Here is a 25,968-nt window from a genome sequence, read left to right on the forward strand (position 1 = left end):
AGTACTAAAGATTACAAGCAGCAGCTTTAAAAACAGGCGAAAAGTGAGTTTTTTTCCCCCATCTTCCTGTCCTTTCAGAAAGGCTGAAGTTTCAATGCGTGGTGTGCAGCACGTGGGCAGATCACTTCAAAATCCATTAGGCACGTGCTGTAAAAAGGAGCAGCGGTTCCGCGCAGCATTTGAGGCAAAACTGGGACGTGTTTTACCTGGCAGATGCAAAATAGTGACTCAAAGTGGGGCAGCAGCTGAAGATTCAGGTCTCCCGGGTAATGAACAGGGATGAGGGCAAAAGGGTAGACAGCAGTCAGGCAGGGAAAGGAGTGTAGAGGGAAACAGCCAGGGAATAACTACACTGCCGCCGCCTCCTCGCATGGCTTTGAACGGTTCTGCTGTGACTTAATTTTAAACAAGGTGAAAGCACCTCAAACCTGGCAGGGGTTTGGGTTCTTCGGTAACCGGGAACATGCGAAAAAGTTTCCACCTGGCAAAGAGCTCCACAGGCGATCCAGCAGTCACTTCAAACCGCGAAGAGCACTACCGCTCGTACCTGGCACAGAAATGACAATAACCAGAACATTTTACAGATCAGCATGAGGACTAAGACTTCGCAGTGTAAAATAACTGGTTCTAGTAAGGATTTGCAAACAGAAGATGCTTTCAGAGCAGTGGATTGCAGCATGGCGGTACGCTGTGGCCGGCTGCGTGGGGAAAATGAAGCTTGTGGGGAGAATGAAACTTTTGGGACACGTCACGGAGTCTTTAGTACAAATACAGACAGGAATAAGGGATCAATGCTGTATACCTGTACTTTGAGGGGCATGGGGGCAGGCAAAGGGAAAAGTAGGAAGGTTATGGGTTTGTACACAAATACGTCAATCTCACTCACTTTAATTATCCTTGACATCTCACCTTAGGCTGCAACGTTACGAATTTGGAATTGTACTCTTTATATACATTGGATTTTGTTTTGATGTACCTTCACAGCATAAAACTGTGAATGTGTATCATACCAATTTAAGGTATAGCTTCTAACTGAAAGGGGGGAAGATTTAGCTGAGGTACAAGGAAGAAATTCTTTACTGTGAGGGTGGTGAGCCCCTGGCCCAGGTTGCCCAGAGAAGCTGTGGCTGCCCCATCCCTGGAGGGGTTCAAGGCCAGGTTGGCCGGGGCTTGGAGCAACCTGGGCTGGTGGGAGGTGTCCCTGCCCAGGGCAGGGGGTTGGAACTAGATGGTCTTTAAGGCCCCTTCCAACCCAACCCATTCCATGATTCTATGAATTCATTGATGTGCCCCCATTTCTTACAAAATCCTATCTGCAATAGCTTAAAAACCAATTGCAGCTACCCATGTTTTCTGTAGGTTGCCTCTCCTGCATACAAGCAGGGCATGCTCCACTGCCATCACAGCTGGAGAGTGGGGGGCCCCATCCGCAGACCGGGCCTTGCTACCGCCCAGGGCGAAGCACAGTCTTTAACAATTATATATGATCTTCAAAATCTCCACGCTCAGCCCGCAGACCGCCTCCAACTGGGGTGCGCAGGCGGGCTGGGCCGTGAGGCGGCTGTTCCCCGCCGTCCTTCCCCCTCCTCATCCCGCCAGAGCCCCCCAGGGCTGATGGCGGTTCCCGCCCTTCGCGCTGAGGCGCCGCGCGCCCTGGCCCCCGCGGGCTGCCCGCCGCGCTGCCTGTCGCCCGCCGCCGCAGCCCAGCCGGCCTCACCGGCCCGTCAGCGCCGAGCGTCGCCGCCCCCCCGCCGCTGTAGCTGCCTCGCCGGCAGGCGGGCGGGCCCCGGCGCTCGGCCGGGCAGCCCCGGCTCCGTGAGGGCCCGGCGGGGCGGAGCGGCGGCGGGCAGGCTGCAGCGGCGGGGCGGCTGGAGGCAGGTTAGTCTCGGGGAAGAGTTGGGGGAGGGTGGCCGCCGTGCTGCGCTCCCCTCTCGCCCGAGTGGGCCCGCCCGCCGCCTGTGGGCGCGAACCGGCGGGCGGAACCATCCTCTTCACGGAAAAAGGGGAGGCTCGGCGAGCTCGGGGGCCCCCCCGCTAGGGAATGGACCGGCCCTCCTGCCCGTTGTAAACTGTCGGAAACAGGCGGTACCATCTCCCTGGCCGGGGGTGTGCGTGCTGGGTGTCTCTTCATGCCCTTCCCATGATGGCGAAGGCAGGGGATGGCGGCCCTGCTTGTGGGGCAGGGGACCGTTCCGGGGGCTCGCTGGCGAGCAGGGAGGCGTTCGCTGCTCCTGGCTCCTCAGGGGGCAATGGCAGCCTCACGGGGGAGGCCGTGCAGGCTCTCTGGGCAGCCCTGGAGCCCCGCGCCCCTCAGCACAGGCCGGGGCTGCTCTGCTGCCATGTCCTGGGCCTTGCCGGTGGCTCCAGGGGCTCCGGCTTTGCTGCTCGGCTTGTACCGTTGCCTGAGGGTAAAGCCCTGCAAGGGGACCAGGCGTCCCTTTTTGTGGCCCTGTATCGCATGTCGGCCTCTCAGATCACCAAGGGCCAGGTAGGGGTTGAACCAGATGGTCCCTCTTGTCCTGACCTGCCCAAATTATCATGTATAGCTTCCTCCCATTGCTGTAGGTGTAATGCCAGCGCGAAGGTGAAGTTCCCCTGATGCGTTGGGCTGCCATTATAAAAACCAAGGTACAGAAGTTTTTTTAGGACTTTCTTGCTGGGCCATGAGCTTTAGACTTAAAATTAAGCTATGCTGAAAGCTGGCTCCGCTAATAACTACCACACTGTCTGCATAAGTACATTGTGAATAAGAGAACCAATGGAGATCTAGGGTAAAAGAGGAATAATAAACCAAAAAAATCCCATTTCTGCTCACCTAGGATATACTATCCCTGCCCTTAGCTGTGCTGTCCATGCAGGCATGGTGCAGTTGCTCTGCAGTCATGTGTCTTCAGTCTTCTTTTTAATCTCTTTCAGCACTCAAAATTCCTTGTGCCCGCAGCTGAAGTGCCTGAGGGAAGAGAGTTTTTTTTTTTTTTTGTCATGGAGTCATGCAAATTCCATTCTGTTTAGGCACTTTGTCTGCACGAAGTATTTTACTCAGAGAAGGTGCCTAGAAACCTATTGCCCTCTTTTCCCATGCAATTGATGAAGCTCCCTTAGGAGTCCTGTTACCAGCTTTTCATCGTAGACATTTGACTTTGGCCTGTGTAGCAACAGACATACTTTAAAATAACCATTTTTATTCATTTTTCCTTATTGCAGGGAACCAGCAGGAATAACAAAAGTGGAATCTCAAAAGTTTTCTGCGCGTGTGTCTTGTACCTGAGACATCAAGTTCACATGATCTTGATCATTGATAAAACTGTCAGCAAAGATAAAACTGTCCTGATAGAAAATTAAATTTACTGAGGCAGGTTCCAATCATGGTGTTGACTACTCTGCGTGTTTTTTAAAAGTACATACTTGTTACGTGTTCTGTCTGTAACTGAAAGGGCTCAACATAAAATCGTCATGACTTGCTAGTGATGACAGATCAGATAGTAGTTATTGTCTGACAAACAGGAGAGAAGCTGCAGTGTTCGACATTTACTAAGAAATATCTCAGCAAACTTGCTTGTGGAGCAAAATACAGCACTTGCAGCACTCATAAGGAGAAGTAGTTTCTGAAGACAGCTTTTTAGCCAGATGACTTGCATGTAACCTCACTGTTTTCTTCCCCAGTGCCTTTAACCTTTGAATGCTGGCTTCTGTTTTGGGCTGAGTTTCCTGTACCTGCTTGTGTGATACAGAAGCTTGCGGTAGAAAAACTGCTTGACTGTCCCCTTTGCAAGAGGAGGGAGTAACCCTTTGGGGTGCTGAACATCCTTCCAGGTTAAATCCACGCTGGTACACAGGTGGTCGACCACTGAATAGCCTGAGAGTTAGGGCCCCTGAATTGTAGGCTGTATCACCGTCGATCTCGCTTACAAAAATAAAATTAACAATATCCACTTTTGCAGAGCATTTTCAGCTTTATAGTCGGAGAACTGTATCATCGCTTAGTAGTATTGTATTTATTTTTTACTTGAACAGCGCCATTGGTGTCGATGGGACTTGTGGAAATGTGCTTGCTGAGGCCTTGAACCAGCAATACCAGACCTAATGATCCTCTTCCCAACAGTCTTAGTTGTTCAGAGAATTTTTTGACGCGCACAAATAAAGGCACTTAAAAAACAAATAGCACCTGATTTCCATATATAGAGTCTTTGGGAAAATACCACCCCATCAATTATGTATTTTTTTTTAAACACTGCCTTTTATTTCTCCGTCTAAAGGGGCCCATTTAATACTGCGAGTAATGTTCTGAGTAATACCGGGCTTGGCACAAATGAGGCGCTTAACTGAGTTCCTTATTTTTATTATCCATTGTCTGCTAACCAGTTTTTTGTTGTTTCATTTATTTGCCTTTTCCCTGGGGAAGGAAGGATGGCAGCTCGGCGTGCGCTGAAAGCTGTCTTGGTGGATCTCAGCGGCACACTTCACATTGAAGACTCAGCTGTGCCAGGCGCGCAGGAAGCTCTTAAAAGGCAAGCTACCTTTTTTGATTTCCTCTGATAGGTTGTGTCAGTGCTGTTTGCACAAAGACTCATCTTTAAGTAAACAGGCCTGAAGCTTCTGCCTTTTTACGCTGTTGTGGATAACCAAATATGTGGCCAAATTCTGCATTTATTTATGGCCATATTAATACCAAGAGAAAAGTTGCCACGTATCACCTGAGCCCCCATAGTTTTCCTAAGTTGCCCTCTAGGTCTTTTCTAGGTAGAAGAAGACAATATTCAGAGTGTTTCCGTTAATTTATATGGGACTACAGCCTTAGCCAAAGTGGAAAGTAGTTAAATTAACCTGATATTACCCCATCTACACCAAAGTCACTTCAGCTGAGCTGTGCCTCTGTGCTTTGTTTAACTACAAGAACCTGGTTGTTCGTCTGAGCCCTTAGGTGAGCTGAAGTGGAGTAACAGAGAGAATAACTTGGCCTAGTGAGCAAGGCAGCCTTTGCGGGGTTCTCGTTTCATTTAGTCTTTCAGCCAAGGCTTTGCTTTATTATTATTTTTAAAGTTTATTTCTGCTAGGTAAATGACCTCAGTCATTTTTTAGTTTGAGAAACACTTGGTAATACAACCCATCTTTTGTAGGAATTTCAACACAGGACAGTTAAGTACCTCTTTCCCTTCTGATGAAAGAGTGCTTAAAGAAACCGAGGCACAGTAAAATGACTTAATCCGGCTGAGTCAGTGGCAAAATAGGATACGCAACCCCAGGGATCTTTGTGCTGTGTTTTGACACTGTTTTCCTGGAGAAGACATCTTGCAATGGCTGAAGAAAACCACAAAATGATATATACTGTCATAGTGAGTGAAGGAGGACACCTTAAGTTGCTGGGACAGTAAGAATCAATCAGGGGAGAGGAATAGGGTTGAATTAAGGGTGAGAAGTTTTTACTGAAGTTGTATTGGCTGCTTAGACTTTTATAAAGCTAGGCTGTTGCTCAGAGGAAAAGTTCCCAAAGGGATTAGGAAACTCTGCATTTCTTTTCACAATTCTGTGGAAATAACTATCTCCTAAAGATGCATAATTGCTGGGAAGTAAAAACTGCTGAAGTGATGGGTACTTGTTCGTTACCCTTTTATTCACTGGACCTTGCCTGCATGGTATTTGATGCTGCAGGGAGAATTTGTGCCAGGTGAGAGTCAGCATTCTTGAAAATCCATATATATAAAAAAAGTGGTGATACTGTTGAGAAGAGCTCGGTACCTGTCCCGTCTGCTGCTTACCTCCAAACCTCCAGGGGGTAGACTGGACAGAAGAAAGGGCTTCTGTACAATCAGCAGACAAACTGTTTTCTAAAGCCGCTCATTCGCCTTTGTCTTCTGCTTGATTCCTCCTGAGCCGTGCACTTGCAGGTCCTGTGTTGGCCTTCGCAAGGTTAGAGAAGGGAAAAGGTGCAGAGAGAGCCTGGTGCTGTTTGTCAGCTTCAGCCTGCTGTCACAGGTACGGAGGGGAGGTGTCATTTCACTGCAAAGGACAACCAGATTTTAGAGGTTTGAAAAAATTATTTTCTCATGCTCTTTCTTGCTAATCCTTGTCATTGTCCTTCCTAACGAGAAGCTGAAATGATTGGCATGCAGCTTGCTTAGGGAGCAAATGGATAGGTTCCATCTTTAGTGTTACTTCTCAGCGTTGAGGTCTATAGGGGAAAAGAAATATTAATTTATTTTATTAGCAACCAGGGGACTTTTTTACCAGCTCATACTTGTGAAGGGTCAGTATATCTGAAAAATAAGAGAAAGAAGTGGCAGGTGGAAGCAAGTCTCCAGAGTTGACCAACTTTATTCTGATGTTCTCCACGCAGTCGTGATGCCAGTGTTTGTTTCTATAGCAACAAAGAGAGAAAGTGATGGCGGGGGAATAATTAAAGGGAATGCCTTAGAAATTGTCACTTAAAATTATTTGATTGTTTGGTAGCATGTACTGTCAAGTGTAGGGCAATAATGCGGTTTTATGTGATATTGCTGTTCCTCTGTAGAGGGAGAAATGGCTGCGAAAGCTGACATAAAATCGCCACGCAGGTGACACAGGCTCCTCGAGCATCCTGCATCTCTGAATGAGCCACAGCTGCTGTGAAAATCACTCGGCATGTGGAGTTCAATGGATTAATTTAGCAACAAGGTTCTTTTGTTTATTTATGTTGGTTCAGGATGCTTTAGACAAACGGTTCTTTTTCAGTCCCAAAGAGATGTATGAGGGTGTAAGTGGAGGGATGCTGTGGCTGATTTGCCTTTGCTCTTTATCCATCAGGCTGCGCCGTGCTCCGGTTACCATTCGATTTGTGACGAACACAACGAAGGAGTGCAAGAGAGACCTGCTGGAGAGGCTAACGAAACTGGGATTTGACATTGCAGAAAACGAGATCTTCACGTCGCTGACAGCAGCCAGAAATCTTCTGGAGCAAAAGCAGGTGCGGCCACTCCTCCTGGTGGACGATAAGGCCCTGCCTGATTTCACAGGTGAGGTGGTCAGAAAACGGCACGGGGGAAGTTACTGAACAACTAAGGAAATGTCGTGCTCTCCGTTTTGTAGAATGACAGTCATAGGTATCACTAGCTATGGTGGAGCCTGAAATGTGGAACTCCCCAGAGTCATAAAGGTCCCTTCTTCTTTTTAAATTAACATTAAGCGGTCTGAAGTCATGGCTTCTTGAGGAGTAATGGAAATGGCAGCCAAAGCCTTCAAATGGTCATGAATTTGGGTAAAACTCAGTATTTTTTATTAATTTCCAGTGTAAAAAAAAAAAAAAAAAAAAACACAAAAAAGTAATACTTACCACTAGATCATTGGACATTTATTGCGCTTACCAGTGCTGAATTATTTTATAGCAAGGATATGTCCATTGGTTGGAAATCAGGTTTCCCTCAGGTATTGCACAGAGGTTTCACTCGTAAAGAGTCTAAAAGCCAGCGTGTAGGCACACACAGGAGACTATTTCTCTCTTAATAGATTATTATTAAATGTAAAATCTCTGGGTAATTATTGTTACTTATTTGGTATTGAACATATAGGTGTCATTCCATGTGCTTTGATACCTTAATTGGTCACAGAAGGTTCGTTGCCCTGACTTCTCTGGATTGACATCTCTAAAGACCTGGTTAAAACTCGCTTTACTTTCAGATGTTCCCATTTCCTTCCCTCAACAGTAAGGGGAGTAGGCGATGATATATTCTAACTTGGACATGTCTGGCAGGTGCCTGAAGCTGGGACAGTTAGTCCGTGACTTAACCATGTTGCTGTTTCAAGAGAAGTGAAGATACCCACGTTTTTAAAATACTCAGAGTTGAAAACTGTGTCTTGTATATTCAGTCTTTCGTTTTAAAGTCAAGGCGGCAAGAAATGCGGACGGCTTCCCGCTGCCCCCTGCCCCTTGCCTTATGAACTGAAATCCTTATGGCCGTGTAATTTAAGTAGGTTCTGATCTTGCTAGGAGCTAGATATTTCCTCTTAAATTTTAGTGCCATAGTCTAGTCAGTAATCTTCTGAAAGATAAGTGTTCAGGAGAAAAGCCTCTGTGGGCTCTGAGAGCGATGAAACCTGATAATCTGTTCTACCTAACGTCGTATCCAGAGAAATACGCCCCGAGCAATATTCTGTATTAGTGTTCTCGGGGAGCCTTTCTTGGGTCAGAAACAGCAGAGACAGCAGCTATTTCACTGAAGGTATTTACATCAGCTTAATCTCCATGTGTTTGGGATCTTTCCATCAGTTTTACGGTAGCTGATGCTAATTTTGTAAAACATGGCAAAAATAGAGGTACCAGTGGAGTACATTGGTGGCATTATCTGTATTGCTTGGGTCTGGAAAGGGTTGTTTAGTTTGTTTTTGCTACAAGCAGTTTGGCTCGTATTCTCTCGATGCTGCTCTTGAAACATTTAAGTACAACGGAGAATGCTTTAAATTCTTGTTAATGGCTGCTGTTGAACTATTCTTGGCTAATCTCTCTATAAAGTTGGTCACAGATGGATGAATGTAGTCCATTCTTGGTTAAAGGTCCCAGATGCTTTTGGGTGGTGTTACTAGTCCACATGGCATCTCTCAGTGCACGTTTTGCTCTCTGAGCTAACTGAAGGACGTACGGCAGGAGACATCAGCCAGCAGGCTGCGATGATACTCTCTGGATACCTGGGAGCTCTAGTAGTCCTAGTAAAGGTGTAGAGGAAATGCTGTGTGAAGGCAGAACGAAAACCTCATCAAGTCCAGGATGCAGCTGGTAACTTAAACCTGTCTTATATAAAACTCTGGTACTCCCGTTTCTCCTGTAGATGCTGCTCTGCTTCCATTGCTGGTTCTGTTCGGAGGAGGCACTGCCATGTAAAAACAGTCATCATAGAATCATAGAATGATTCAGGTTGGAAGGGACCTTAAAGATCGTCTAGTTCCAATCCCCTGCCCTGGGCAGGGACACCTCCCACCACACCAGGTTGCTCCAAGCCCCGGCCAACCTGGCCTTGAACCCCTCCAGGGATGGGGCAGCCACAGCTTCTCTGGGCAGCCTGGGCCAGGGGCTCACCACCCTCACACCAAAGAATTTCTTCCTGAGATCTCATCTAAATCTCCCCTCTTTCAGGTTAAACCCATTCCCCTCGTCCTATGGCTCCCCTCCCTGATCCAGAGTCCCTCCCCATCTTTCCTGGAGCCCCTTTAGGGACTGAAAGGGGCTGGAAGGTCTCCCCGGAGCCTTCTCTTCTCCAGGCTGAACCCCCCCAACTCTTTCAGCCTGTCTTCATAGGAGAGCGGCTCCAGCTCTTGCAGCATCTTTGTGCCCCTCCTCCAGAGCAGTGCAGGACAAAGGAGGCCCAAACTGTTCTTGGGGGAACTAATCCACATTAAAAAAAAAGACTTTCCAGAAGAGCCCAAACTAATCTAGTGTAACGGCTTCTAGGTCATGGTGCAATACCATCTTTGCCATCATAACTAGACTGATACATGGAATAACAGGCTTTAAACTGTTACTGCCGTTTCTGTGACTAGAGGGAGTAGAAAAACTGGATGGAATTCACTAATCTTCCTGGTTTACTGACTTACAAAGGAGATGAATATATGTAGAAAGAGATTCTCAGAGAACAAGAAGTCATTCAGTTAAAAAAGGGATTTGTGCAGTCTGCCGTGTTTCGGTGAGAGAATTGCTGTTCAACAGTCGCTGTTAAGACTATCCATCTGCAGAGTTGTGTTCGTCGTAGATCAACACCTTTTCCACAGATGCTTTCCTCATTTCTAAAAGACATGAGCCTAGTCTATGCGATGTGTCTGTGTCAGAAAATGCTCATTTTTTGCTGCCGTTAATTGCACTCGTTGACTGTGTACTCCAAAGTATGAATAAAGTTCTGTTTGCTCAGAGGCATGTTTTGATTCTCCAGGGATAGCCACCGATGACCCCAACGCAGTGGTGGTAGGACTGGCTCCTGAGCACTTTCACTATGAGATGATGAACAGAGCGTTTCGGTAAGTCACCCCCTCTCCTTGGGGCTTTCTGAGTTGTGGTTGTCCTGTGCTGGGCTCCGTACCTCTACATAGACAAGGAAGTCCTTCTCATATGTGGAAAAGAAGGTGGCAGCAATGTCACCGTTATGTAGCATGTCGTCTTCTGTGTCCGAGAGAGAGACACCAACCTTGGTGTATTTGGGGCCTTAACCGTGAACTTCAGGCAGTCCAGCCCTGGTTTTCCTAGCTTTCGGTCTGTAAATAAACTGTAGAAGTACAGTCATGGTTGTCGCTGAGGTGAAAAAGTTAGCAACGCTTCAAGAGGAAATACACAAAACCAAGGATATTGGGAAGTATTTGGGAGACGGTGTCAATGTTTCAAACCTTGGCCTTCAGAGCGGAAGTGTTACGGGTAAGGAAATGCAGTATTTAGGGCAGATTATTCCTTATCTACCTAGTGCAGGATATCTAGCGATACCTTGTGAAGCATCTTGCGTTCAGGAGTGGCCAGCACAATATGCTGGGCTAAATGAACTATGGACCAGATTTGGCCTGTCTTGTTTCTAAAGCTTTTTGGGTTGTGTGTTGATTAAGGGGTAAATCAGATCAAATTTATCTGTGACTGTGCACGAGCAAGGATGGAATAGCGTGTGCAGAAGTGCACAGCTGTGCGTCCTCCCTAGTTCTAGCTCAGCACAGCACTCTTTGATTTTAACTTGAAACAAGCCTTTAGCTTCAAAGACGGGAACGTGAGCCTGTTGCTGAGTTTAGCCCTGATGATTTGCATTTTGTTCGCTGTGAAATGTGCGGAGAAGGGTCGGCTGAGCGTTCCCCTCAGCCTGCACCCAGCGGAGCCTGCTGTGCCTCCGTTGCATTTTGCTGGGAGCTCTGGGAGCCCACTGTCCTTCAGCAGCAGTTTAGGCCGAGCTGACCAGCCTTGGCCTTGTAACGGAGGAGGAGCAGCCACGTGCACAGCTCATCCTGGCTGTGGGAGGACCGACTTTCAGTGCTGTCTCAGAGCTAAAGAGGACGTCTGGTAACACCCTGCTTAACTCCATGCCCTGTTAACGATACACGCGATGAGTCCTTTCCACTCTTTGCTCACGGGATGATGGCTACCACAGAATTTTTCACCTCGGAATTTAAAAAAACAACTTGATCTCAAGCACCTTAATCTGTCTTTATAACCACTAAATTCGAAGAGGGAGTGTCAATTACTGCTCACCAGGAGGCTCCTTGGAGTAGGAAGCCAATGCTGTCCTTATCCACATGCCAGTTCTATGTCATAAGAACGTGTATTGACCCAAACTGACTCTCCGTCTGCCTCGTTAGTGCATGTTGCCAATGGCATTGATTTTAGAGTTTTACAGCGCACTCATGAGTGGTCTCTAATTTCACAATCATGTATTCCAGTGCTTACATCATTTTATTTATTGATATTTCTGTCATGAATATATTAACTGTCGAGTAATAGTCATTAGCTGCTTGGGGCTGGAGACTGTGACTCTCAAAACAAAAGTCATCGCAGGCTGGTGGCCAGCAGGTCGGGGAGGTGATTCTACTCCTCTACTCCACTGTCGTGAGACCCCACCTGGAGTACTGCGTCCAGCTCTGGAGTCTTCAGCATAGGAGGGACATGGACCTGTTGGAGCGGGGCCAGAGGAGGCCCCGGAGATGCTGGGAGGGCTGGATCCCCTCTGCTGGGAGGACAGGCTGAGAGAGCTGGGGGGGTTCAGCCTGGAGAAGAGAAGGCTCCACGGAGACCTTCCAGCCCCTTCCAGTCCCTCAAGGGGCTCCAGGACAGCTGGGGAGGGACTTTTTACAAGGACATGTAGCGATAGCATGAGGGATAATGGCTTTAAACTGAAAAAGGGTGGATTTAGATGAGATCTGAGGAAGAAATTCTTTGCCGTGAGGGTGGTGAGCCGCTGGCCCAGGTTGCCCAGAGAAGCTGTGGCTGCCCCATCCCTGGAGGGGTTCAAGGCCAGGTTGGCCGGGGCTTGGAGCAACCTGGGCTGGTGGGAGGTGTCCCTGCCCAGGGCAGGGGGTGGGACTGGGTGGTCTTTAAGGTCCCTTCCAACCCAAACCATTCTGTCATTCCCCAGGCCAGCACGCACAGGAAAGCCTGCAGAACTGGCCCAATGGAAGTGGGGGAGTTTGTCTCAGGCTGGATTTGGGCTTTTTGCATTACAGACAGAATTGAAGACTTGCTCTGGCGATGGAAGGAAGGTGCTGGAGGCCAAATCCAGCCCCCTGCAGTGGGTGCAGTGTGGCCTTGCTGCCCGAGAGAGACGTATTTAAAGGATAGTATGGAGTGCGTGCTGCCTGAGCATCCTATAGCCGGGGCTGGCTGGGTGGTGCAGCTGAGTGTGGAGCAAAGCTGAGTCCTTCGGTTCACCTTGGCTCGCGCAGACGCATTCCCAGCCGCTTGGCTGCCTGGAAGGAGATTTCATCCTCTGTGAATCTGTCCCGGGTTTGCCGGGGGTTTTCCTGGTCCTGTGCGTCAGGCTGGGCAGAGGCCCTAGAACGGGCTCTGTCTGATGTTTAACATCTCATTGACTCATTCAGGGTTTTTCCCCCAGTCCTCTGTTGAGGGTAAACTGTTTTACTGGTGTCAGTTTTGTTTGGTCTAATGGAAATATTAACTACTGCCCGCGTTCTCTTTTTCTTCGGCCTTATGCCGCGTCCTTTACTTTATTCCTTGGCCTTTATTGCTCAGATAATTAAGTCACTTAGGATTTGCATTGCTCGTAGCAAAACTTTTAAGGTGAATCTGATTAAATGCAGATATCTACAGTGCCGATGCCTGCATCTGAGCTGGTGACCTGAGCTCCTGAGGGAGAGAGGAGGCGCTTGCAAGGCATCGTTCATTTTTCCCCTAGTAGTGCTTAAAATAGGACAGTTGAACTGTGCCCTAGAAGTGCTTTTTCCTCTCCGCTGACTGTGAAGAGCCCAGGCTGACTAATTACCTGGTAGGCAACTACCCGGTTGGTATCCAACATCAGGTTAGGTAAATCTAACCCGATACGAGTCCCAAAACGAGATCCACAGAGCGAGGCCGTTCTCCAGGCACCTTTGAAATGACTGAGACTAAATTTCTCTTTTTGTATACGTGGGATTTTGATGCCGCATTTAAAAGAATTCTCTCAGGTGAGATCTCTTCTGCGAACTGCTGAATGTCAGTGGTTGTGACTGTCAAATTAGATTTTTCTGTGTCCTAGAGGCATCCTCCCATCGCGAACATGTCTGGCTGCTCGCAGATGCACATGCCAGCCCTCTTCTTGTTGAGCTTGCTTTGGAAGGCATTGATTTGCGATAATTAAGTGAAATGAAATATTATCATTTATGTACTGCTCAGAGTACCCAGGCTGCTCTATAAGCACGTGGGAAGGAGCAGACGTCCTCCATGGAGCACACAACTCACCTAAGCCAGCCTCTTTGAGCAGAGCCACAGCAGAGCTCCAGAAAGGCAGTGAAGGGGCAAAGCAAGATTTTGTGCGTTTTCTTAACGTTTTTTTTTTAATTTTTTGCAAATCAGGCAGGGCTAAGGGGAAAATAAATCCTTCTTCCTACCCTGAAGATAACGGCCAGCGTTTCCCCTCTATCCCCCAGCTCTGCTAGTTGCATTCCTACCTGTTGTGATGAAGAGTGGAGCTGCCTGCGGTACCTGAAGAAGGTGCTGTAAAATGGAATTTTTAGAGATACTGTCTGGAGGGCTTTTGTTGCACTGAAACAGGAAGAAATTCTTTGCTGTGAGGGTGGTGAGCCCCTGGCCCAGGTTGCCCAGAGCAGCTGTGGCTGCCCCATCCCTGGAGGGGTTCAAGGCCAGGTTGGCCGGGGCTTGGAGCAACCTGGGCTGGTGGGAGGTGTCCCTGCCCGGGGCAGGGGGTTTGGACTAGATGGGCTTTAAGGTCCCTTCAAACTTAAACCATTCTATGAGTCTAAATCCAGCTTTGTTTCTGAAAGGCTCAGTAATGGCGCCGTTACCTGGGGAATTTGGTGGGATGTGAACGCGCCTTAATATCTTTGTGCCTTTTCACGTAACTTGTTATTGTAATTCCTCCAACGTTAAAACGTAAAGCTAAGGTAAAATGATTTATCCTGTACCTGGGACTCACCTGAACACCCATCTCTGCTGGAAACACAGAGCTGTTGGGCTGTTAGAGGCAATACCAACAGCCCCAGGAGCTGCCGGGCTGTGGATTTCCTGGCAGCAGCATCCTGAAGGCGCTGCTGGGTTCTCAATCCAGGCGAGGAGATTAAGGCTCTGGCCATCAAACCGCTACCTAAAACCGCTACCTGGGATTCATGTATTTTAAAATATTTGTTTGGGGAAATGAGCTGGCTTCTGATGTTGGGATGTTTGCCTTGGTGCAAAGTGAGGCTGCTTAGAGTAATGGGCCTTAGTGCATGGGAGATATAGTCAGGATTTAAAAATAGTTACCTGTTAAAATCCTCAAGATTTCTCTTGAAATAAACTCCTCAATAACCTCTTTATTTGGGGGATTTGTTTTATTAGCTGTTTCTGGGGAAAAGGAAGGAAGGAACTTTGTTTAACTCTCCAAACAAATGACAGCTTGAATTATAATTTGGGGCTTTGTGAAAGTCAGTGTCATCAACTTAAACGAAAGCCAGCTCAGGCCTTCACCTGTAAATATAATTTCTTTAATCTAATTTTTGTACTTTCTTCTTCATGCATTCTTCAGGTTGATTTTGGATGGTGCTCCTCTCATAGCTATACATAAAGCCAGATATTTCAAGAAAAAAGATGGCTTGGCTCTGGGACCTGGACCTTTTGTAACTGGGCTGGAATACGCCACAGACACCAAAGCGACAGTGGTGGGGAAGCCAGAGCAAACCTTCTTCCTCGAAGCTCTGCGGGGGATTGACTGTGCCCCGGAGGAGGCCGTCATGATTGGTGATGTACGTGGGGACCAAATACCTTGTCACCTGCCTTTTCACATGATGCTCGTCTCCCCTGTGTGTCGTTGTCTCCCAAATGCCACGAACCGGTCTTTCTCAAAGCGCTGGGATTAAACGAAGGGTCAAAACGGAACCGTCAAAACTTGCAGGATTTAACGTGTAGTCTGTGGGGCTAGTTCTTTTAATTCAGTCGCCATTTCATCGGGTAAAAAGCCCGTAGTTAATCAGTCCTGTGACAGTTTGTCTAGCTACAAGGTAGCTAAAAGATTTGATTCCATGCAGCTGCTTTTAAGTGGCTGGTCAGTGATGTGCAAAGCAGAGAATGACATGAAAAACTTGTTCAGAAATAGCGCCTGTGACCACTAACCAGCTGATCTCCTCTTGTGTCCCAGGACTGCAGGGACGATGTTGGTGGCGCCCAGAAGGCGGGCATGCGTGGGATTTTGGTAAGGACCGGTAAGTAGTCGGTGGAGCAGTCATTTCGGGAGACAGCTGATCTTGTAGGTGTGAATTTTTTGCTCTAATGACTCTAAAACCCCGAGCACTGGTCAAAAAACCAGAGAGAACCATTAGATCGGCAAAATCAGTCATAGCAATGTAACCGCTGATCATTCAGGAGCTCTGGTGACATTCCGTAGTAATTACACTGATAATTATAAAAGTCATTTTCCTTCAGACAAAAGTGGAACCTGAAGGGACTGACACGTATTATCAGCGTTACGGATGGTACCGTGGGCTGGGTAAGGTCTTTCTGAGGTGGCAGCTGCTCGTGCCATACAATCTGTTGCGTTGAAAATGAAAGCAAGTAATCCTACTCTTCCTCGTAAAACCCAGAAGGGAAGGTGATAACATTGTTATTTCAAGAACTTACGACGCGAATATCTGAATAGGCAGCGAGGGAATAATGCCTGTGAAACCAGTGCATAAGTAACACTAACTTTGAACCAGAGCTGCCCCTGGAGGCATCTTCGGTCGTGGACAACAAGTCGCCCATGAGGCAGCAATGTGCCCTTGTGGCCAAGAAGGCCAGTGGTCTCCTGGGGGGCATTAAGAAGAGCGTGGCCAGCAGGTGGAGGGAGGTCATCCTCCCCCTCTGCTCTGCCCTGGGGAGGCCACAGCTGGAGCACTGGGTCCGGTTCTGGGCTCCCCGGTTCAAGAAAGACAGGGAACTGCTGGAGAGAGTCCAGTGGAGCCTACCAAGATGATCAGGGGACTGGAGCATCTCTCTGGTGAGGAAAGGCTGAGAGCCCTGGGGCTGGTCAGCCTGGAGAAGAGAAGCCTGAGAGGGGATCTCATCAATGCTGATCAGTATCTAAAGGGTGGGTGTCAAGAGGATGGGGCCAGACTCTTCTCAGTGGTGCCTGGCGACAGGACAAGGGGCAACGGGCACAAACTGGAACACGGGAAATTCCATCTGAACATGAGGAACAGCTTCTTTCCTTTGAGGCTGCCAGAGCCCTGAAAGAGGCTGCCCAGAGAGGCTGTGGAGTCTCCTTCTCTGGAGATACTCAAAACCTGCCTGGACGTGTTCTTGTCCAGCCTGGACACGTTCTTGTCCAGCCACCACAACTCTGGGTGACCCTGCTTTGGCAGGGGGATGGACGAGATGATCTCCGAAGGTCCCTTCCAACCCCTGCCAGTCTGGGATTCAGTCAGGCTCAGTTTTTATTTAGGGAAGATTGTGAGATGTTTGTTGCAGGAGAACCTCAGATGGGCATTCCTCCTGCCGCGTCTGGTTGTTACTGATCCATGGAGGCTGTAATTTCAGGGGGGGCGGAAAAAGATACCCAAAGGAGCTTGGTAAATGTGTCTTTTTGTTAATCTGTTACAGGTAAATATCGACCGGCAGATGAAGGCAAAATCAATCCGGCTCCTTACTTAACCTGTGAGAATTTCCCAGCGGCAGTGGAACATATCCTAGAGCATCTGCTGTGAGAAAGGGAATAGTTAGTTTGAAGAAATATCTGTGTCGCGTAATTTCCTTTACTCTTGCTTCAAAAATTAAGGTCGCAGGATCAATGCATGCATCAGAAACCTAACCGCGAGCTCCTTCCACTCAAGTTGGGAAGAAGCCCCTTCCTGTAGTAGTTTCACGAGGATGCGATGAGGGACCGTGGATGCTCAGCAGGTGAGACAGACGGGCTACAACCAACACAGCCGCTTTCCTGTATCCCAGAGGGAGCCTGGTAGAGTTTTCTCTTTATTTTCAGTTTTCAAGAAATACCTGATGAAGAGCCCGCGTCTGGAAAGTGTCACGTTCTTCTGCTGAATAAGCTAAACTGAAAAAAAACCCAACACTGGAAACACTCGAGTAAATAAACCTCAAGGACTAACGGAGCCTTAGTCAGCCCAAAGTGATTTCACTGATTCTGCCTCTGCTCAGCCCTAATTTAAAGGTAGAGATGGTGCACGTTTAGGTGACTTTTAAATTAAAGTTATCACCATTGTTTAATAATAACTACTGGTGATATCTTTCCTCTCATTAGAACAGATCCCGGTGTTTTTGTTTTTCAGATTTTACATAAAATTAAAACTGTCAGCATTTTACAGATGTTTTAATTAGATGCTGTTATTAAAAAGAATGGTACAGAAACAAAAAATCTGGTATTAAATGCCTTAGAGACTGTGAATTTTTGAAATTAGGCTTCAGGAGGGTCCTATTAATGCTACAGTTGCAAAATGTCACTGTTGTTGGGGGGTTTTTTTTGTTTCTTTTTAATGTTACGGGAGAAAATCCTTCACGAGCCATGGGGACAGATTCCAGTTTTTACACGGTTGGTTAGTAGAGCTGTAAAATGAAATTTAATCCCGTAGTAGGCAGTGCTTTTCCTATGCGCTAAATCCCCCAATACGGACCAACTTTGTAATGATGGTAAATCGCTTTTCTGGTCCATTTGCGAACTGTAATAATCAAAGTCCTCTACAGTTTGTTTTACAGTGCTCCTGAGTGTTAAATTATTAGATTGTAATTATACATTGCTGGAGTATTAACCTTATTGAAAATATAGTTTTTTGTGTTAATGAGCCATGCTCGTTCTTGTTAAGAAAAATCATGGTGATGAGTGAACGGGAAGCTCTCCTTCCGTGAAAGGTTGGCTGCAGTCTCAGATTTAATCTCTGTCCGAGACAGAACGTGTGGACGGAGTAGACTTTGCAGTAGAAATACAAGAAACAATAACCCCCCCCCAGGAACAAAAAAACGTCTTTAAATACCGGCTTTTGTGCCCTCATAAAGTGTAACCTACACTTCTGAATAAATTCACGCATCCGATGTTGATGCCAACAGTTCTTAACCTGCGTTGGTTTCTGTTTGGAGCGTGTCTGGGAGGTCTTTGGCCCGTAGACGGAGTCAGGTTCGGGAGGAGAGAAATCTACATGCGAAATCCTATGGGGACATTTCCCATAAAGACTTGTGACAACGCGAGCGCTGCTAGAACGAAAAATAGAGACTGTCAGTGCTTCAGAGGTGCTGGAGCGCGCTGGAAAGCACGAAACACCGTGGTGCTTAGAAAACCAGCTGCGCACAAGCCCAGGCAAGGAGAGCACTGGGAGAACTGCAAAGCCAAGCAAGAGAGGGGCAGCAATGAGACCTGAGAGCCTGAAAAAAACGACTCATTAGAATTTCTAATTCAAAGATTAAAGGACTTGCAGGCAGTCCCGACTGCTCACCCGCCATGTTTATAAGCAGAAAAGTCTCTAACTTGGCCAGTATTTACCGCCGCGCTGCAAATACTCGCTGTTTGCATTTTATGGCCAGCTGCGAAGCAGTGGGTAACAACCAATCCACTTTCTGGTTAGACTGGCCTAAATCTGCTGATTTTCTGCTACGTCTCCGCGTTCCTCTCGTTCTTGGTCCTGGAAGTATCCCAGACCAACTGGAAAGTAAGACGTTTGGCGCATCAAGGCTTGGATCTCGACTGAAAACGACGCCAAACTAAACAACCTTACAAGGCACTGCTAAGGTCCTGAATGTCACCGAAAGAGGTCACATGTCATTAAAAAGGGTGCAGGTCTCTGCTGTGAATCAGAAAGGGAGAATTACACTAATCATCTGACTGTTCTTAACGAGCTTTCTGCTCCGGTTCTTCTACCCCAAACCCATAAAGAACTGGCGTGAATAAAGACCGAGAAGCAAGCACTCTTTTAAGTCTTTATCCATAAAATTAAGGCCGGAGTCTTCATTACACAGCAACTGCCATTACGTTATTTCCACGAAGAATGGTTTTTTTTGGATGGCCGTTGAAAATGGCTAATCAAAAATAACCAAACACCCCTCCAATTAAATTTTGAAAGCGAAGATTTCCCCCTGGTGTTTGTCACTGCTTCTCTTCCCTGGAAACAAGAGCACTTCCTTCCCCTTCACCATTCGCTCATTTGGAGGCAAGGCGATGCCATTTCGGATAGTAAAAGTTGGAAGTTTTTCAGTCTTCTAGGGTTTTTTTTTTTTCTTTTTAAACTGACTCAAATTCTCTCTGCCAAGCTGTGTACTTCTGGCTTAGGTTCTTCGCTGATGGCTTGGTGTGGGCGATCACATCCAGGAAATCTGCTGTTGTGATCGTGTCTAATCGGATCACGGGGAAGTTACTGTTACCTAAAAAGAAAAAAATTATTAAATACTGTTATTATTACCAAAAGGCATTCTTTTATGTCCCTTGCCTAATGCAACACTTAATATACAAAAACAATAAGCTTAGTGAGATAAAGGAAAATTTGTATTTGTGCACAGAGCGCAGCTACAGCTTTTTAAAAAGGCCTAATTTTCCGAAATGTTCGCTTAGGTGGATGTTTTAGAAATACACAGTTTAAAACTTTTCTAAACAGATAACAGAGCTCCACCTGCTGGGCCTAAAATTATAATTCCCAGAGTCAGAGCAGGAGAGCAGCATCTCCCAGCTGGGATTCTCTACTCGGAGCTGCCGTACCTGGCGGGTGATTTTCAAGAGCATCGAAAATTTTCCTCACTGGTCTCATGGCTGCTTCCTTGCAGACGAGTTTTATGTCTGAGCCGGAGTATCCCTCGGTTTCCTGGGATCAGAACGATACGTTACAGCTTACAGCTTGCACAGGAATGGCATTTACAAGCATATATATTTTATATAGCTTTATATAAAACGTGTAAAGTCTGTTCTTGTCTGAAGTGTGTGTGTGTGTGTATATACACACACACATTTATGTGTACCCTCCCCTCAACAGTATGATTCTTGTTTCGAATGGCCGCGGTACCTTGTAGGAGCAAGGAAAAGACTGGGCATTTTCTTCCTAAAGGGCGATTTTCCGTAGGTCGAACAAAACCCACCTTTCTGTGTCCCTTCCCAGTTTTCCTGTTAATAATAACAACTATATTTCCGTATTAGCATTTATGAAACAAAACCTGAGCAGTACTGGCTTTGTGAACAGATGTAATAAAAAGGGCCAGCTGGGCCCTTTATAAATATAAGACGTTTATAAATAATTATTTATAAGCTCCTTTCAAAGACTTTAGGACGGGACAAAGGGCTAAATGAAGAAAGCCTGGGCTTCCAGTGACTCCCTTCACTGTCTAAATGCTTTTTTCTCCTGCAGCAGTGGAGCTGTGACAAACCTTCCCCACACAATTAACTGTTCATTACCCCAATGAATTGGAAGTGCTCCCAGCTTGGTGAGAAGAGTGATAAAATATACTGTTGCTGGAAGTCTCCCTGTATTTAAGGCTGCAAAGTTGGCCCAACAGAGAGGATGAGCGCACGCCGGTTTGCAAGCAGAGCTGTGCGAAACCAGTGGTTTCCACGGCCGGGTGAAACGCTCAGCCCCGTGTCTCGCTGGTCTGCCTTTGGCCGGAGGCTCAAACCGAGCTGAGGGACAGGGAGGTGCTGTCCCAACCCTCCGGACTTTGTCTGCCGCGACATAATGCCACCGCTGTGGGTGATGTATGTCACTCTTGTGTACCGTTCCCACCCAGGAAGACCTTAAGCACGGAGGTGGGCATTGTTCCCGCCGCACTGCTGCCTCACCTGCCCCAGCAAGCTGTAGTCCAGCTCCGTCCTCAGCTCCACTCCTCCACTGTTGCTCAGAGGGGGCAGCCAGTGCTGGATCATCACCCGCCGTGCCTCTTTACTGGGGAGGTCAACCAAAATCCTCTTCTCCAACCGCCGCAGCATGGCGGAATCTAACTCCCTGCAAGCAAAGGAGGAGAGGAATCATCTCAGCATGTCTCGTTGCGGAGACGTGGCGCTGACAGCAAGTGCCTTGCTGCAGGGACTGACATTTTTCAATCCCACTTGTAACTGTGTCAACCTAATTAATTAAAAAAAAAAAAAAGAAAAAAAGAAAAAAAGGATTAATTATCCGGTGTATTCCTGTTTGGTATGTTAGCAGTACATGACAATGAGGCCTAACACTAACACTCAGAAGTTGTAGTTGTCGTCTCTGGCTCTGGTATTCACCCGCAGCGTGTCTCATCAGTAACAACCTCTCCCTTTCTCCCCTTGCTAGTAAGGAGACACTACAAATTGTCTGTCTGGGGCACCGTCAGGACTAATTAATTGCTACTTTGTAAGGGATGCTTAGTAGGTAGAAAATACAGACGGAAGGTCTTGGATGCGAGGGCCGTGTTCATGGCAGAACAAGCCGTCGAGCTGAGACTGCTCCTGCAATACAAATTATAAAATAATACAGCCACAAAGGAAAATACCCGTATGAAAAGGATCATGTGAAGGACGGACAGGCTGGAGCCAAAAAACCATGACTCTGTCAACATCAACACTGATAAAGGTGGTTTACTTAAAAAAAAAAAAAAAAAAAAAAAGGGAAAAGAAAAAGGTAAAATAGAAAAGATTAAGGCTACTCTTCAATTTTTACTTGCTTGTGATGCACAAAAGAAGCTTGAAAGAAAAAAATGAATGTTTCTTTCTGTTTTCTCAATGCATTTCATCACCATCTAGAAACAGTCCTTCTTGCCGGTGCCAAAGAGTCTACCGAGTGTCAGGACACCCGGCCCGCCAGCTCCTCTCGGACGCGCATCCAAACAGTTCAGTTTAATCTAGTTTTTTCCCCCAAGTGTTCGAATCTAAGGGTAACACAACCCAACAACTGAATACAAATTCCTGCTCCAGTCCGTCCCTCGGCACTTGTGTAATGGGAACGGTCTACAAGTATTCCAGTCATCCGTACAATTTTCAAGAAGAAATAGCTGCTACAAAATAATCACTCACTCTGGAAGTCTCCAGTGCCTTCCAGGAGCTGCGCTGAGCTGTGATCCTTCCAAGGGCCGAACCAATCTTTCTCTGCTGGCCCCATTCAAGATAGATCTGTAGCGCGCCAGCAAAGCTCATTTCTGTCACCTTTGGTGACTTGTCCTTATTTTTTAACAGCAAACGTTTTCTCCTGGCATAGCACATGATAAAGAAAACCAAAAAACGGGCTCCCAAATCTCCATATTTCCACAGACCTCGGCACGCCTGGCCAGCAGGAGCAGAAGCACCTTTTTCCCTGGAAAGGACCTCTTGGTTTGGAAGAGCTGTTCCGCACGCAGCGAGCCAAGGGCAACGGAAGCGAAGATTAGAAAACCAGATCCATAGGAACTTGGAGGACAACAGGAATTCACTCAGATCCATCCCAGAAGTAAATACCAGAGTTTGCTATCAATGGCTGTTGGTACATTGATATTAGCAGTGATGCTTTTAGGCTGTTTAAGATGCCGTCCAACATTCAGGGCAATGCCTCTCGCACAGGGTCGCACCCCGAAAGGACAAAATACCACGTGAGTCCCCCGCTCTCCTTCCAAATGTATTTTTCAGCTCGACTTCTTCTCAAAATTGCTTTGCTTGGCTGGAAATAATCACTCCCTGGCTGACCAACCCCTTGGCTGTTATTTACCCGTATTACCATCCTCTGCGGGAGCAGGGCGAAAGTTCTCAGGGTTTTAGAGGTGCCCGCGCAGGTACTCCAACCCGTCCTTGCAGGCAAAGGACAACCACTGCCAGAGTCTCTGCAAATACCCTACAAATCCTCTAAACGATGACATTTCCCGTCACTTCTCCTGCTTCAGAGCACTCCTGGGGTGTCCCCCCCGAGATCACAATTTCATGAGCTCCCTAGCCACGTTCTGGAAGTAAGTCCCCTCATACACAGAACTTGCTCTATTTATCCAGCAAGGTTACAGTGACCTCACTGGTTGGCTAAAGAGGAAAATAAAGCCATAATATTTTTGTTATCTTAAGTGTTTAGGTTGTTTGCTAAATTGTTTTGTTAGCGATCAAATGCAAGGTTAAGTGACATTAACCAGAATAGAATAATAAGCACTGAGCCAACCAAAATATTGTCTGAAACGATAACCAATAAAAGTATTAAGAAACGCTCATGAAACCATACAGAGAGCTGTACAGGGCCTATAAAAGTGGGTGACTTTTGGGAGCATCAGGAAGCATCGTGCCATCACAAATATCATGACGATAAACAAGACAGACACCTATTTTCATTTCCAGAAGGGAGAAGGGTAACGAATGCATTTAATGTAGAAATTAAGAGACCTCAGCAACGCCAGAGGGGAACCCAGAAACAGCAACAAGGGCTGACGGTTGCAGAATTGACCCCTGCCTAGCGCCATCATCACCGCAGCGCTCTGGAGGAAAAGGCACCAAGAAGGAATGAGCTTCTCACCCTTCCCACCTCCCGTCCTCCCGTGCAGATGGCCTGGGCAGAGCCCCCCCAAGCTGAGGGCTTGTTCTCACTCCACGTCTTCTCCTGCTCCTCTGAGGGCTTCCCCACACCGTCCTCCTGTGCTCTTCTCCTGCTGAGAGTGATGGCAAAGGCTCGCTACGGGGCAATCCCAGATCTGATTTGGATTTTGCAGCTCGTATCTCCTTGAACCCATCTTGGCCACGCAAAACATTCCAGGCCAGGTTGGACGGGGCTCCGAGCAACCTGATCTAGTTGAAGATGTCCCTGCCCATGGCAAGGAGATTGGACTAGATGGCCTTCAAAGGTCCCTTCCAACCCAAACCATTCTATGATTGACCCACCCTGAGGGTGGAGAGGGAGAAGAAAGCAGCACCGCAATGGAAGTCGAATTAAATACGCTAATACATTAGGAAACATTCACTACATGGTTAAGGATCGCTTTATTTCTTCCCTAATTAGGCCTGTATTGTATTTAATTACGTTGAATCATTTCAACGAGTGATTTGTCAATAGGAAGCACCTCGCTGATGAGTCGTGGGAAGCGAGGCTGGGCAGCAAGCGCTGGCTGCCGAGGAAGATCAATGGCTGCAGTGCAGCTTAGGACGGCGTGAAGAGCTTTGTTTAGGCTTCTTTTCATTCATCTAAAAGCAGCTTGGTACTAATTTTTTTTTGTTTGTTTGTTTCCCCCATGATCAATAAAGATCCAAGTTAAACAAATCTCTTGAAATCCAGCTTAATACCAAATGTTTGCGAGAACACAGGGCTGCGCTCTGAAGCCACAACCTCGGCTCTCGACTTTTGTTACGAAATATCCCTGTGCAGCTGAAGTCTGGGGTCTTACAGGAGGGCTGAACGTCGCCTAATACACATAAAAATTAACTGTAAAAATATCGTTGAGATCTTAAAAGGGGTTCAAACCCTGCCGACCTCTCTGAAAGCAGACAATCCCAAATTCCTCAAGGCTGTGAGCCTCAACAAAAATGTTCATGACCTTCCATCCCCCTAAAACACCTTTCTGAGCATACGCTCGGCCACCCCTTAAAGCATACTCTCTGCGTCGGCCACATTTCTGCCAGACAACCATCATCCATAGGTTGGATTTGCTTAAGAGAGGGCAAAATCCAACCTGCCTGTGAGCGACGTTGAGGAAGTCCAAAAGGAAACTGGGATAAAACTTAACGGAAGTGGGAGCTGGCTGCTCCCAGTGGCTCAGCTGCCACCCTCGTCCCAACAGAGGTTGCCAGCTTCGTGTGGGAGCAGTTCCCCCAAAATACAAATCCTGTCATTTTAAAAACTTAAACAAACATTTTTGGTGTTTCAAAGAACGAAATTTTGCAGAAGTTAGCACGTCAGAATTGCAAAATGATCCAAAACCGACTGCGCAGAACACTCAAAACTGTACTCTGTCATTTTTGCCTGACTTTCCGGAAAGAGTTTATCGGTTGCATAAGGCAGATGCGCAGCAACAAGACGCACGCAGGAATCTCTTATCACAGAACCACAGAATTGTCTGAGTTGGAAGGGACCTTTCAGATCATTGAGTCCAACCATCAACCTGACACTGACAAAGTCACCACTAAACCATGTCCCTCAGCACCGCGTCTACCTGGCTTTTAAATACCTCCAGGGATGGTGACTCCACCACTGCCCTGGGCAGCCTGTTCCAATGCTTGACAACCCTTTTGGTAAAGGAATTTTTCCTAATATCCAAGCTAAACCTCCCCTGGTGCAACTTGAGGCCCTTTCCTCTTGTCCTATCGCCTGTTCCTTGGGAGAAGAGACCGACCCCCGCCGCTACACCCTCCTTTCAGGTAGATGTAGAGAGTGAAGCGTACGGAGAGAGGTCAGCTTCATGCTTAACACCCTTCCACGATGCCTAGATCCAGCACCAGCCACACAGTGACCTTCAGAGCGGTTGTCATCTCTGCCCTCTTCCTCAGTGGGCTTCAAATACCCGATTTTTCCTTTCAAACCCCTGCGCGAGAGTAGAAAGACACGGATCCTCTAAAGACATCCGAGCCTTTTTAATACTGCCATGCTGCAGCATTACATGTGAGGCTTAGCTACTGGCAGGGTAATTCAGGAGAAGACCACGGAAAGGTGTAATGCATTGCTCGGAGTTTCTCTTTCTAAAAGGATAACGATGCTACAATAACATAAACATTTACAGTGTATCAGTAATGAACCACAAAGAGATGAATGACTTATTAATATATTAATTATCTTTCAAACTTAAATATTCACACGTACAGTAGCTATTTGTTTTTCAGCATTTTCTTACACAACTGGAACATAATTAAATCAAGTTCTGTTCAGTTCCTTTCATGGAGACACTGTAACACAAAATGGGGTGGATTTTGTACTGATTTAAATTCATGAGTTTGTCCAAGGCATAAATCCCCCAACCCAACACACAGACTCTGCCACTTGCTC

The 25,968-nt window shown here is 47.0% G+C and overlaps 2 protein-coding genes across 14 annotated transcripts in view; one reads left to right on the forward strand and one right to left on the reverse strand.

The window, feature by feature from the left end:
- Positions 1–1,741: 1,741 nt before the first annotated feature.
- HDHD2 (haloacid dehalogenase like hydrolase domain containing 2) lies at positions 1,742–17,901 on the forward strand. 12 transcript variants are annotated; one of them, XR_012585020.1, is made up of 9 exons: positions 1,824–1,878; positions 2,547–2,628; positions 4,407–4,508; positions 6,781–6,989; positions 9,891–9,975; positions 14,661–14,877; positions 15,270–15,333; positions 16,709–17,005; positions 17,088–17,901. XR_012585020.1 is itself a non-coding variant. In XM_074571136.1 (8 exons), exons 3-8 carry the CDS (start codon positions 4,408–4,410, stop codon positions 16,810–16,812), a joined length of 780 nt encoding a protein of 259 aa, XP_074427237.1. In that variant the 5' UTR covers positions 1,818–1,878; positions 2,566–2,628; positions 4,403–4,407; the 3' UTR covers positions 16,813–17,901. The 12 variants fall into 12 exon arrangements, 6 of the variants coding, with proteins under 6 accessions (XP_074427235.1, XP_074427236.1, XP_074427237.1 ...); XR_012585021.1 differs by having other exon boundaries at positions 1,829–1,878; positions 4,403–4,508; XR_012585024.1 differs by having other exon boundaries at positions 1,829–1,878; positions 2,566–2,628.
- A 1,112-nt stretch (positions 17,902–19,013) lies between these two features.
- Positions 19,014–25,968, reverse strand: part of KATNAL2 (katanin catalytic subunit A1 like 2) — a 37,656-nt gene continuing 30,701 nt past the window's right edge. For both annotated transcript variants that reach the window (XM_074571133.1, XM_074571132.1), the window contains 3 exons: positions 20,868–21,030; positions 19,800–19,902; positions 19,014–19,468 (listed from right to left, as the gene is read on the reverse strand). In XM_074571133.1, the coding sequence (XP_074427234.1) occupies positions 19,329–19,468; positions 19,800–19,902; positions 20,868–21,030 (406 nt within the window). In that variant the 3' untranslated portion in view covers positions 19,014–19,328. The remainder of the gene's footprint in view (positions 19,469–19,799; positions 19,903–20,867; positions 21,031–25,968) is intronic.

Source organism: Larus michahellis, chromosome Z, assembly GCF_964199755.1.
Source record: "Larus michahellis chromosome Z, bLarMic1.1, whole genome shotgun sequence".
Taxonomy (NCBI): domain Eukaryota; kingdom Metazoa; phylum Chordata; class Aves; order Charadriiformes; family Laridae; genus Larus; species Larus michahellis.